The sequence below is a fragment of the Cyrtonyx montezumae genome, unplaced genomic scaffold (genome assembly GCF_038088225.1).
Source record: "Cyrtonyx montezumae isolate F1298 unplaced genomic scaffold, pur_monq_1.0 scaffold_24, whole genome shotgun sequence".
Lineage (NCBI taxonomy): Eukaryota > Metazoa > Chordata > Aves > Galliformes > Odontophoridae > Cyrtonyx > Cyrtonyx montezumae.
This window is the reverse complement of record NW_027071981.1, coordinates 1,591,552-1,603,916: the sequence shown is the minus strand read 5'-3', so window position 1 is coordinate 1,603,916 and position 12,365 is coordinate 1,591,552. Positions and strand designations below refer to the sequence as shown.

The window sequence follows — 12,365 nt, the reverse complement described above, 5'->3', positions numbered from 1 at the left end:
GTCGGAGAAAGAAAATTCCAAGTTTGCACCGCTTCCCAGATGCGCGCGCTCTAGCTTAGTGATCTGAAGCGATAAAAAGTGCCTCTGAACCACAGAGGTTTTGAACTAGCAGAAAGTATTACAGAGAGCAATGCAAGTAAAATTCTTTGTAACACAAAGCCATACATAAGCCCAGGGTTCAAAGTCAAGCAGCTGATGCCCTTAGAAGTTCAATCATGAGGACTGTTCTGATGCCAGGGTGCACATGGGACTCACTTCCGTGCATTCTGGGGAAAGAAAAAGTCCCAAAAAACTGTGAACAAAGAAAATCGAGTGACCAATGCCATGCCATATCTTTTCCTGTCCCTTGCTATCCTCACTGCATCTGTAGCTAGTAGAAGTGACCTGCTCACTGCGCTGCGGTGCACCAGCACTGCTTGAGGTGGCTGGATCTGGGGACACCCACCCTTGGCACTGTGGCAGGAGCATGTGTGACAGTGGGTCCCTGTGGGACAGAACAGACACAACGGACGTGCTTTAGTTCCCTTCTGCCTGAGGCATTTACATTCTGTTCGTCTTACATATTCTGAGATAAAGTGTCACATTTCTCCTACACGGTCTCTTTGTCTGTGTATGTGTACACACAGATGTGTGAGAGTGATATGCGTGCCCCATGAACACTTCTGTGTTGCTGTGTAGCTTTAATGCATGTACCAATACATATGCTGTTCAATATGGAGCTTCAAAAGAGCTGGAAGTACCACATTCATACCCTAGATGTCAGTAAAAGAAAAAAACATTAAAACCCATTAAAAATCGTTTTATAAAGGCCTCTGAATTAAGCAGTGGGTTAGCCAATTATTCATAAAGTAATTCCCTATATGGACTGACAGTTTGAGTCCCAAGATTCAGCTCAATCAAATTTACACAGCCCAAGTTATAACCTCTTCAAGATGGGGATTGTAACAGGAACACTGACAGACCTTAACTACTGTGCCTCTTTAGTAATGAAAGCTCTGCTACTTTCCTCATACTGCGGCTGCTGATGTTGCTATGATTAAGGCTGTATGGATTCACAATATATTGTCAATTCTAAAGCCACAAAGCTTACAGGGCACTGGCTTGAAGCTTAGGATACAAGATGCCAGGGGAACAAATGCTCGCTTACACACATAAAAATACAAAATAAAATCATATAAAATACAAAATAACAAACAGTAAAGTAACTTCTGGAGCAGTGGAAACTAAAACCAGAGTTTGGCCGCAAATGAAACAGTAGATTAAAAGCGAGCTGGTGCTGGCATCCTTCGTAAGCAGTGCCTCCCCTGCCTGCCTACCCACAAGCACAAGGATGCGTGCTCTTAGAGGAGGGGTTTGCTATCTGAACCTACTTCCCGAGTACTTTGTGCCGTTCGTTTTATAGCCATCCCTAGATGGCCCAGTCAAGGTTCAGGGCTCCACTGCTGTGCAAGCAGGGGCAGGCTGACAACCCAGACCTTGCTGCAACCTCTGGAAGAGCTCTCCTCAAGCTCGAGACTTTGTTCTGGATCATCTAGAGCAGCCCATAATGAAACCTTTCTGTCACCCAGTACACCTAAGTGTGTGATCCTTCACAGACCTGCTGCTGCGCGTGCTGTGCTTGCTAGTAAGTGCTTTCAGGATAGTTTATCTTGAGCCCTTAGTAAAAAGAAACAAACAAAAAGGGGAAGCAGGATGCCCATGCTCCTTATCCTGCAGTACCAATGTACATGCTATTGCTAGGACGTGCACGTCCTTTGCTCATTCATGGGGAGTCAGCCCGCTGCGATAACGGTTCCGCCCACGGTGCCTCTGCCTGATTGAGGCTATCACTGTGGTGAGGGCCGTGCCCACGATACCACCACTATGTGGCTACGTGGCTCGAGGACTGGCATTGCTTTGGAATTTGTGTTTGGTCCCAATGTTCCATACCGAGCTGGCATGCGAGATTCCTGACATCAGCGAATGACAACTGAAGCGGGAACATCTGCCCATCGAAGTTCCTGAACTCACCCACTGCCAAGTCTGTGGCTAAAACAGCAGGCAGGCAAGGACAGCAGGGTGCAGCACACTCCTCTGTGCCTCCGGGCCTCAGTGCCACTCAGGGGCCGTGTGCCTGTCTGCGAGAGGGAGGAGGACTGTGCTCCCCCATTTGAGGCTGTCCCTTCGTACAGCAGCCTCCAGGCTCCACTGGAGGGAGGACCGTGCTGCTGTACGGCAGGGGAAGGCCGCGGTGGGGAGGGAGGTGATGCGCGAGGCGCGGGCCAGTTGTCCCAGCCCTATTGCTGCGCCATCTTCAGCGCTTGCCCAGGTTTGCTGCCACCCATCCTTCCGCCTGCCACATTTCCTTTGGAAAAAATCGGAACCGTGTTTAAGCGCTGCACGACTGAGCAGTGCCATCACTCTGTGCCGCAGGTACGGTGCAGCCCGACCACGCACCGCGAGTCCGGGAGGTGCACAGGGGATGCTGTAGGAAGGGCAGCGGCTGAGCCCCCCCCTCCCCCGGCTCCTCTGCGCCTCTCCGGCAGCGCTGGGGCTTTCCCCGGGGCCGCTGCCCGCGGGACCCCCTCCACCTCCGCCTTTCCGGGGGCCCCGCGGCCCCTCCCCGGGTGCGGCTGTGCCCAGCCCGGGGGGGCCCGGCTGTGGGGGGCGGGGACGGCCCCGTGAGCCGCCCTACAGCCGCGCAGAGCCGGGGCCGGACCGCAGCCAAAGCCCGTCGCAGGAGCTGTTTGTGGACCGCGTTCACGTTCAGATTCCTGAAGCTAAAAGCACTTTACAGCATAAAATAAAAGAGCCGTCTTTTTTTTATTTTTTTTTCTAAAAGGTTACGTCTGGAGGCCACGCCGCCCGTACTTCATACAGAAAACTACTGAAGGGGCTATGAAATCCTCCATGATTTACGCTCCCTCTCAGTGCATTAGGATATAGATCTACTCGGCGCTAAAAATACCGAGGAGTTTGTAACCGACGCGAATAGACGCGCGTGATTTCAGAAAGTCTCTTAGGAAACTTGTCAACGCGTTATAAAGCATACAGCAGGGCTCGGCCATTGGAGGCGGGGGAGATCAGAGCCGGAACCGTACCGCGGGGACAGAAGTCCCCCACTCGTGACGGCCGCGAGCCGGCACACACCCCGCAGGGCTCCGGGATACAGCGGATAATGGTCGGGGCGTCGGGATTGACCGCCCGGCAAAAGCCGCGGCGGGGCTTGTAAATGCAGCCACTCGTGAGCGCGGCCGCTCGTGAAACAGCCGCCTTCTTTCTCCTAAAACACAGCAAAACACAAACCCACCTGTTTCAATAAAGCCCGCGGGCACGGCAGACTGAGATCGCCTCCCGACGCCCGCTTTCTCGGTCTTTTGTCGCCCTCCCATCACATGGCAGCGCGTTTCTGCGACCGGTGTCCGGCCGGGGGGAGCGCGGAGCCGAGGAGGGGCTGCGGTTCGTCCGTGCCGGTGCTGAGGACCGGCGTGACTCGCTCGCTGCCGTTCCCGAGAGCATCTGCACAACGTCAGCCGTCCGGGGCGGACTCACGGCGCGGCCGGGATCGGGATGCGGGTATCCCGCCGTACGTGGGCTTCGGAGAGCGCACACGGCTGCGTAATGACTTGTAATTATTCGGAGCCGCTGTTAAAACGCGAAACTGCAGAACGTTTCAGAGCTAATAAAGTCATTACTTCTGCACTGCCGTTACCTCGAAAAGCTTTACACGCTCCATTATATCTAAATCAAACCGGACGGACGTACCTGTGCCGCACACGCCCGCCCGTTCGTGCGCGCTCCGCACGGAGCACATGGTAACAACGGCCACGGCCGCAGCACCCGCTGCTCAGCCGGCCCCGCGCGGACCGGAGCCCTCGCTGCCCGCCGCTCCCGGCCCGGCCCGGCCCGGCTCGGCTGCCTGCTGCCCGCGGCTCGGGGTCCCGCTCCGGCACGGGCTCGCCTCGCTCGGTCAACAGGTCCCCGCTCCGCTCCCGCGCTCCGTCTGAGCCACCGCCGGCGTTCTCCGTCTTCGGCTCCGCGCTCTCGGCCCGGCGGTGCGGGCACGCCCGGCTCCCGAGCCCGTTCCTGCGGCAACCTGAGCCCTCCCCGAGCCGGCGGCGGCTGCGGGCGCGCGGCGGGGAAGTTGCGGCCGGCGTCGAGCATCCCCCCAAGTGCGGCCTCGGAGGGGCTGGGCGGCGGGGTCCCCGCTCCTTCCTTTCCCGCGCCTTCTCCTCCCGCTCCTCCGTTCGCGGAACTCCTCCCGCCACCCTCCAGCCCCCCTTCCCCCTCACCCCTCCCCGCTCCGGGGCACGCCGGGCTCCCCGCCGAAGTTTTCCTCGGGCCGGGCCGGGTCCCCGCCGCCCCTCGGCACTCCGCGGGGGCCGCCGCCGCCGTCCCTCGGGGCCGGGCCGCGGATCCCGGGAGGAGGGGATTCCGCAGCGCGGAGGTTGGGGGGGGGGGGGGAGCGGGGCGAGAGGGGACGCCGGCTCCGGATGGGTCCCCCTTCCTTTTGGGTGGTCCCGGCTCGTAGCTGGCTTCCCTCAGCCTACCCCCCGCCCCTCTCGAGGGGCAGCCTGCCCAGCGTCGTCGTCGTCGTCGTCGTCGTCGTCGTCGTCGTCCCCCCACGCCTCTGGCTTCAGCGATGTATTTACTTTTCCAGCGGGGGTGTGAGAGTGTGCGCGCTGCCGCTACCTTCTTTCTTTCTCTCTCTTGCCTTCCCCGCTCCCCTGCCTCCCGTCCTTCTCCCGGGCTCGGGTACCGCTCCCCCCGCCCCCTCCGCCCTCGCCCCGCGGCCGCTCTCTCCCGGCCGCCCCCCTCCGCCCCGGCCCCGGGGCCCTCCGGCGGCGTGCGCCCGGCGCGCCCCCTCCCCGCTCCCCCCCGCGGTCCTCGGCCATTGGCTTGTCCTGCTCTCTTTTTCATGTCCAGCCCCCGATGAGTGTCCATTGGTGTTGCCTTCGCCTTCCCTCCTCCCCTCTCCCCGGCTCGCCCTGCCCATGTTTTGTATGTCTCTGTCCATCCAGGCTCCTGACGTTCAAGTTCGCGGGGACGTCACGTCCGCACTTGAACTTGCGGCTCAGGGGGGCTTTTGCCATTTTTTTCATCTCGCTCTCTCTCTTCTTCCCTCTTTCCCTCTCTCTCCCTCTCTCTCTCCCTCTCTTTTTTTTCCTCGCACAAAAAAAAAAAAAAGCCATGACTGCTATCCCACAATTCATCTTCCCTGCGCCATCTTTGTATTATTTCTAATTTATTTTGGATGTCAAAAGACATTGATGAAGATATTTTCTCGGGAGCCTCCTTCCTCCGCAGCCCGGCGCTCCCGATGTGAGCCGCGCGCTCCGCCGCCGCCAGCCCACCATGTCGCGCCGCAAGCAGGGCAAGCCCCAGCACTTAAGCAAGCGGGAATTTTCGCGTAAGTAAGCCACGGAGCGACTCCTGCGATTCCCCCCTTCGCGGATTTAATTTTCCATTCGAGCGAGAGCGCGAAGAAAAGAAAGAAAAGTGAGAGGGAGCGAGTGAGCGGAGCAGAGCCAACTCCCGCCGCCCGCAATCCCGCGCCGCTCCGCTCATCCCGCCTCGTCCCGCCGCCCCGCGCCCCGGCCCCGCTCCGCAGAGCGCCCCGCGCGGGCGGGCAGCACAGCCGGGCTCGGGCGGGCGAAGCGCGGGGCAGCGCAGCCGGGGGCGGCGGCGGGCGCCGGCCGAGCGCGAGCGACGGCGAGAGCGGCGCGGAGAAAGTCCGGCGAGCGCAGCCCGCCGCTCCCCGCCGCTCGCGCCTCCGCACCCTCCGCGGGGCCGGGGGCGTGCGGGTGCTCGGGCCCGGCTGCCTTTTGTCTCCGTCGCGGGGTGCGGGCCGGACCCGCTCCGGCCGCCGCGGCGCTCCGCCGCCCCACCTCCCCCCGCGCCCTCTGCGTCCCCGGCTCGGCTCGGCTCGGCTCGGCTCGGGCAGGGGCTGGGGCTGGGGGCGGCCCCGGGCGGGCGGCCGTGGCGCGCCGAGAGGGATTCCCTCCTCGCCCTCGCCTCGCGCTGCCTCCCTCGCTTACTATTTTTTGGAAGAATTTCAAAAAAAGTGGAAGTGGATTTTGATTGGGAAAAATCTCGTGTCTGAATGTTTACAAGCGCCGCGTGTGCGAGAAGCCTCCTGCCAACAAACACAGACAAGAGCGAGCCCGGGCTGAGCGCACGCCGCGCTCGCACGGCCGCGATCCCCGCGCCCGCGGCTGAGCCCCAAACCCAACGTGCTCTCCCCAGGACGGAGTCCACGCCGCCCGGTACCGGCGCGGAACCGCCGCTCCCCTCTAACGGCACCGCGCTCCGGGCGGGCCACGGAGCGGATCGCTCAGCGCACAACAAAGGGCAACTCGGGTTGCAGAGAGATGTGGGGCGAGGGGGGGGGGGGAAGGGACGGAAAATCCCCTTTTTCTCGGGTGAGCGGGTAGGAAGGGAAACGATACGCGCTACTCGCGGCAGTTTTTTTTTTTTTCTTTCTTTCTTTTTTCTTTTTTTATCTTTTGCCTTTTATTTCTTCCCATCTCTTTTTTTTTTTTTCCCCATTATTTCCCACCGAGTGTTGCTCCCTCCCAGGGCCGGCACAGGACCCGGCGCGATCCGTTCAGTCCCCGCTCAACGCTTTGCAGAACTTTCCGGGCCGTCTTCCTTCCCTCCCCTCCCTCCCCGCCGCTCTCCGCACGCTCCCGCACGCACTCCCTCGGCACTTAGCGCTCGCTAGCTCCCGGGGACGCCAATCCCGAGGCGGGGGCCGCCACGCCGTCCCGGAGGGGCCGCCCCGTTGTACGCGGGCCGGGGAGCGGCGGGCGGCGGAGGGGAGCGGGGCACGGCGCGGGAGCTCCGCACGTGTGCGGCCCCGGGCCGGGGGCGGGAGCGGCGGGACGGGAGGAGCGGGACCGAGGAGCCGGGCGGGCGGGATGCGCCGGGCGGGATGTGGCGGGCGGTCGCTAGGAGGCACACCGACATCAAAAACCCCGCCGGCTGCGGACTTGAACCTGGCCGGTCCTCTGAGCCCTCAGAACGGCCCAGGCGGGGGGGGGGGGAGGTGGGGGGGAGGAGGGCGAGCCGCCGGCCCCTTCCCTTCCTCTCCCTTTCCTTTTCCCTGCCGGCCCCTCTCCCCTCGCCTTTGTTCTTCTGTTCGGCCGCTGCCGGCGGCTCGCCCGCCGCAGCCGCCCCCGGTCCGGACGCCCCGCAGCCCCCGCGCGTCCCCCGGCCAGGCGGACTGCTTTTCTCGGTCGTTTTGGCTTTTTGTTTCTTTCTTTATTTCTGGGTGGGGGTGGGCGGCAACTTTTGAGCGGAGTTTGGCCCCACTCTCCCACCTTTCCCCTCCGGCCGCCCGGCTTCGCCACGCTTCGTCCCCCGCTTCGGGCCACGAGCTCCGGCCGCAGTTGGAGCAAGTTTGGCACGAGGCAAGCACCTTTCCCCCCCCCCCCACGCCACTAAAGCTCTCCTTTCTGCCTTCCCGAGCCGGGCCGGATCGAACCGAGCCGAGCCGAGCCGAGCCGAGCCGAGCCGGCCTCGGTCCCTCTGCGCGCCGCTTCCCTTCTTGCCTTTCTCGGGCAGGAGAAAATCCGCGCGGGTCACCGCAGCCGACGGGGGGAGATTGTGGTGCCTGGGGACGGGGAGCAGGAGGGAGCAGGAGGGCGAGGAGGAGCGGAGAGACATGTTCATGGCAGAGCAATTTGCATTAAAAACAGGGACGAATGATTAGGTACCTAGGCAGGGAATGGAGCTCGCACAAAAATGAAAGGGCGCATCCTGCAGCCCGGGGGTGCGCCAGGTGAACCGTGTATTCGGGCGTCCTTCGCAGATCCGTTGGTTTTGGTTTTTGTGTTTTTTAGTTTTTATTTTGAGAAAGTAGTAAGAATCCAGCCGTGTTCTGCTGGCTCGACTTGGAGCCGAGCGTGGTGTGCGATGCCAGCCGTATTTCATATGTTACTGTATAATTCTCGTTAATTAGCAATAATTTACATTAAGAGCATAGAAAATGTTGAGGTTACAGGTTTTATATCTGTACATTTGATCGTCTTGTTATTTTCAAGAACTTTGCCTCCTATAAAATTAATTAGGTGAAATGTGGAGGTGTAATCAGCAACCTCTGAATTACCACTTCATTTCCTGGGTTTGATTGTAAATCAGCCCCGGCAGAGCAGACTTTAGCAAAGTCTATTGTTGTTTAGCACTACTTCTAACTGTCTGGTGTCTCAGCACCGCGTTCCCTTGCCCTGCTAAATAACACTGACGGCGTCAGAAATAAATCAGGCCGCGGGAAAACCTTGTAATTGAGGAATGACTGTGCAGAGCTCCGGGCTGAGTGAGCTGCAGAGGGAATGCTGTTTGTTTTGCCTGTTTCGCTGTGCAGTTGGTGAGGCACAAGTTGGATTTGCCACCCAGCCCCAATACCTTTGTTTGTGGTGTGTGCAGCGAGCTACGGGAGGAATTAGTCCCGTGCCGCTTTGCTCCCTCTGTCCGAAGAAGACAAGGGATGGTTGGGGAGGAAAATGGCACGCAGCAATCCCACAGCCCATCCCGCTGGCTGCCAGGAACGCAGCCGCTCGCTCTGCGCGTGGGGAAGGAAAGCAGGTGATTGAGACGTTGCTTTTGTCAGCCTGAACGTAACCTTCATCCTCCCATGGCTGACCTTCTGTTAAATGAGAAGTGGTACCAGAGGCAAGGGCTGCTGGGCTGCATCCCCGTGCCCTACTTGGAGCCGAGGGACGGGCGGCAGCCCGCTCTCCCGGTACGATTTCATGCAGCACAACTGGGAGCTACTCCAGATCTTCCTCCCCAGCATTCAGCCTAGGCAGGGCTGAAATAAATTTGACCTGAGTTCACACGATTTTTGCACTTTATCAAAATCAGTTCCAATATCGTGCAGCCAAATTAAAATCTATTTTTTGATTCTCTGTGGCTTTAAGTTCATTAAACGTGAAATTGGCAGCTAGCTAAAGAAGGTCAGACCCGTTAACTGTTGAGGAGTTGTGTTCTGTCTCTCCCATGTTACCTGGCAGCAGCCTCTCCTTTCTGCCGTTGCCATTGGCACGTGCTGGAGAATAGCACTGTGCTGCTGTATTTTGTTCCTGCAAGCCTACGGTGGTGGGGGCTGTCGGTGCAGAGCTGAGGTATTGCCGTGAAAACTCAGGGAAAAAAAAACAAAACAGGAGAGGCAAACGGAGAAGAAAGAGGACTCTACCTTGTTAGAGCATCCTCTGATGATTATGTGAACAGAAATAGCCTCATAATGAAGCTTTTTGGAGCTCATTCAGAAAATTCGTCGACTTTGACAACACGAGCTGAGGTATTTCGATCTTACAGAAAGCTTTTCTCTCTGCTGTTAAGAACTGTGGCATTTGCTTGGCCACGCTGGTTGGTGTGTGCTGAAAGGCCACCGGTGCTGACACGTTGCGGAGAATTTAGGCATGCAGGCATTCATTTCAGGATGAAAAAGGAGAAACGACTGATTGCCTCGTGTCCTTACGTGCTGCGCTGTATCCTGTTCGGTTGATCTCTCTGGGTGGAATTGTTGGTGAATTTGGAATTTATTTGAACCCCGAGGAGCAGCTGGATAGTGAGAGGTTCCTCCTCCCGCCCCGCAGGAATTTTGACTGCACTTGATTTTTATCAGTTGCTCCTCTGCTGTTTCTTTCTTCCTTTTCTCCCCCTCCCCTCTCTCTGTGTGAGTGGCTCCTGCTTTTTCGGAGTGCTAATTGTGAGCCACCAGCGTGGGCAGTGGCACAAGCACACACACCTGCGTGGGGAGGGCCCCATCCCCCTGCTTTCTCCCTCTGCTTGCAGTGCTCGTGCTGCCTGCACGTTGCACACCGGGGTCACACGCACGCATGTTGTTCACCCCTTCATTGTACCAAGTGGGTCTGGCTTGGGGAAATACACCCCTGTGTGTGTGGAAGCGTGTGCAGTGCTTTCAGCCTCGAATTCATGTACATAAATAATACATCCGGAGATAAAGCACAGCATTCACTTGTTTTCCTAGCACCACCGCAGCTTCGCAGCATATTCCCGAACACTGTTCATTCGATTTTAGCAGCAAATCGTTCAATCGAGTCAGAAATCTGTCCTCATCTGGGAGAGCGGATACGGTGGCAAGGTTCTGCGGGCTGCAGCTGCTCCTGCACGCCGCGTTTCTGGTGGCCAATAAATTCGGTTGTGGGGCACCTCTTTGCTGGGGGGGGGCTGTGCTCGTGGTGCCTGGTGCTCACTACTGGAGTTCTGACGTGTCTCCTCTTGTTTCTCCAAAACCAGCTGAACCTCTTGAAGCCATTCTCACTGATGATGAACCTGACCATAGCGCGTTGGGAGCTCCAGAAGGGGACCACGACCTCCTCACCTGTGGCCAGTGTCAGATGAACTTCCCGTTGGGGGACATTCTTATTTTTATTGAGCACAAACGGAAACAATGCAATGGCAGTCTCTGCTTAGAGAAGGCTGTGGATAAGCCACCCTCACCCTCACCGAGCGAGCTGAAAAAAGCATCCAATCCCGTGGAGGTTGGCATCCAGGTTACGCCAGAGGATGATGATTGTTTGTCAACGTCATCGAGAGGGATTTGCCCCAAACAGGAACACATAGCAGGTAAATCAAAACGAGGAGAAGTGTTGGCAGGCTCGTTTCTGTTCCAGTTGCGTGTCTGTGGTCGCACGCTGCGGCGTCTGTGCTCCTGGTGGCAGAGCAGAGGCAGAGCAGCAGGCACGTGCAGTGCAGCCCAGTGTGTCTGGCAGCACTGTGTGCAGCCGTGCTCCCATGGAGCCCGTGGTGCTGCAGGAGGAGGTCCGGCCCCGTGCGTGCGTGTGCGGGGAAGGAGCTGCTGAGCCGTGGGTAGAGCTGGCAGTGAAAGAGTTAAGCGAGCATCAGCCGGCCTAGGTTCCATATTGGCTGTCAGCGTATGGACTGTAATTAAACACAGCCCCATGGCAAAGTGACACCACCGACCTTGACTTTAAGATGCCATTTTCGACTGGCCAGGCCAGAGTAGAGAGGGCAGTTGCTGAAGCGCACAGACATGCTTATGCGAAAAGTTTAAGGGCATGTTGGAAATTTCAAAAGGTTGGTTTGACAGGAAAGGCCGCTCTCTGCAGCCTGCCTCCTCAGCCAAATGATAAATGCCTCTCTGCGCTCACTCTTGTCTCTGATGGTGGTTTTGACAGATGTATCTTGATTTTGTTTGTGATTTACACAACCACATGTCATCTGTACAAATGTCCGAGGCCGAGTTCTGCTTTGTGCAACGATCAGCATGAAGCACATTTAAAAAAAAGGGTAAATTATTCCTTTACTTAGCATTTCTTTTTTAAACTGGAAAGCCATGTGCTGTGCAAACGTTTCGTAAACGAGGTTAAAAAAATTCCGTATCCTCTCTTTGCCAGAGGTGGATGCTGGGGGGGGCTTTTCCCGGGGTGGCACAGGGCAGTGCCCATTTCCACGTGGTGGCTGTGACACGCAGCAAACGAACACAACGGGAGGCCGTGATTAATTGTGTGGGAGCCTGGTGGAAGGGATTTGTGGTCTTCTGAGAGCTGGAGCCATACTAAATCACCAAATATGGAGGAACGGTGGTGTGATGTAACTCTGTATTTACATATTGAGCCGCTCTGCTTCAAAGACAGAATGCAGTGTCTGTCAGGCAGGAATTAGGAGCACTCCTCTGCGTGGTTGCAAATAGGCTGTTCAGGCTGTGAGCTTGGCCTTGGGGGACTCCTCGGTGCAGGACCTGGCCCTGGAGATGTGGCCAGAGCCCATCTGGTGTGGGACGCGCGCGCCGCTCCCGATGCCCGGCAGCAGTCCTTGGGGTCAGCAGCAAGATGCAAGCTTGGGGCTGGGACAGCCGTGGCCCTGGGGCTGTGGAGGGTCCCTGCAGTGAGCCTTGGATGCTTCTCACCTTTTTATCTACTTCACTCTGTCTTATCAGGACATACTGAGTTTATGAGTTAAAAAAATTAAAGTTCTTTTAAAAAAGGCAGGACTTTGCTTTTGGAAAAATATTCAGGAATTAAGCGAGCTGGTGCTCTCTCACGTGAGTGACTAGGAGGTATGCATTTAGCAGTGATGTAAAAGGGTTCCCAAACAACTGTTGTCTTACAGAGGTGGGCTGTGGGTGCAGGGTGTGCTTGCCGTGTTCAGCAAGTAAATTGCCTGGAGGTGGGTCATGGCTAGGGAGCAGATCATCTGCAGGAGCAAATGCTGGGGCACTGAACGCAGAACGATGGCTGCTCCAACTGGCACAGAGGTATTGCAGGCATTGTGCTTCCGAGGATGGAGTGGGAACAGCACTCCGAGCACCCTGCACACCCTGAGCAGCCCGAGGACCCCGTGCACCCACGCAGCCTTGGCACCCTGAGCACCTTGAATGCTCCATGGGATGAGCAGTA

General features: G+C 57.8%; 1 protein-coding gene across 4 annotated transcripts in view; it reads left to right on the top strand.

Annotated features, from left to right (window-relative positions):
• The first annotated feature begins 4,960 nt into the window (after window positions 1-4,960).
• BCL11A (BCL11 transcription factor A) overlaps window positions 4,961-12,365 on the top strand; it is a 54,980-nt gene continuing 47,575 nt past the window's right edge. Inside the window, exons 1-2 of one of the 4 annotated variants that reach the window (XM_065739423.1) lie at window positions 4,961-5,389; window positions 10,243-10,572. In XM_065739423.1, the coding sequence (XP_065595495.1) occupies window positions 5,335-5,389; window positions 10,243-10,572 (385 nt within the window). In that variant the 5' untranslated portion in view covers window positions 4,961-5,334. The remainder of the gene's footprint in view (window positions 5,390-10,242; window positions 10,573-12,365) is intronic. The other 3 variants (XM_065739425.1, XM_065739424.1, XM_065739422.1) reach the window with 3 other exon arrangements.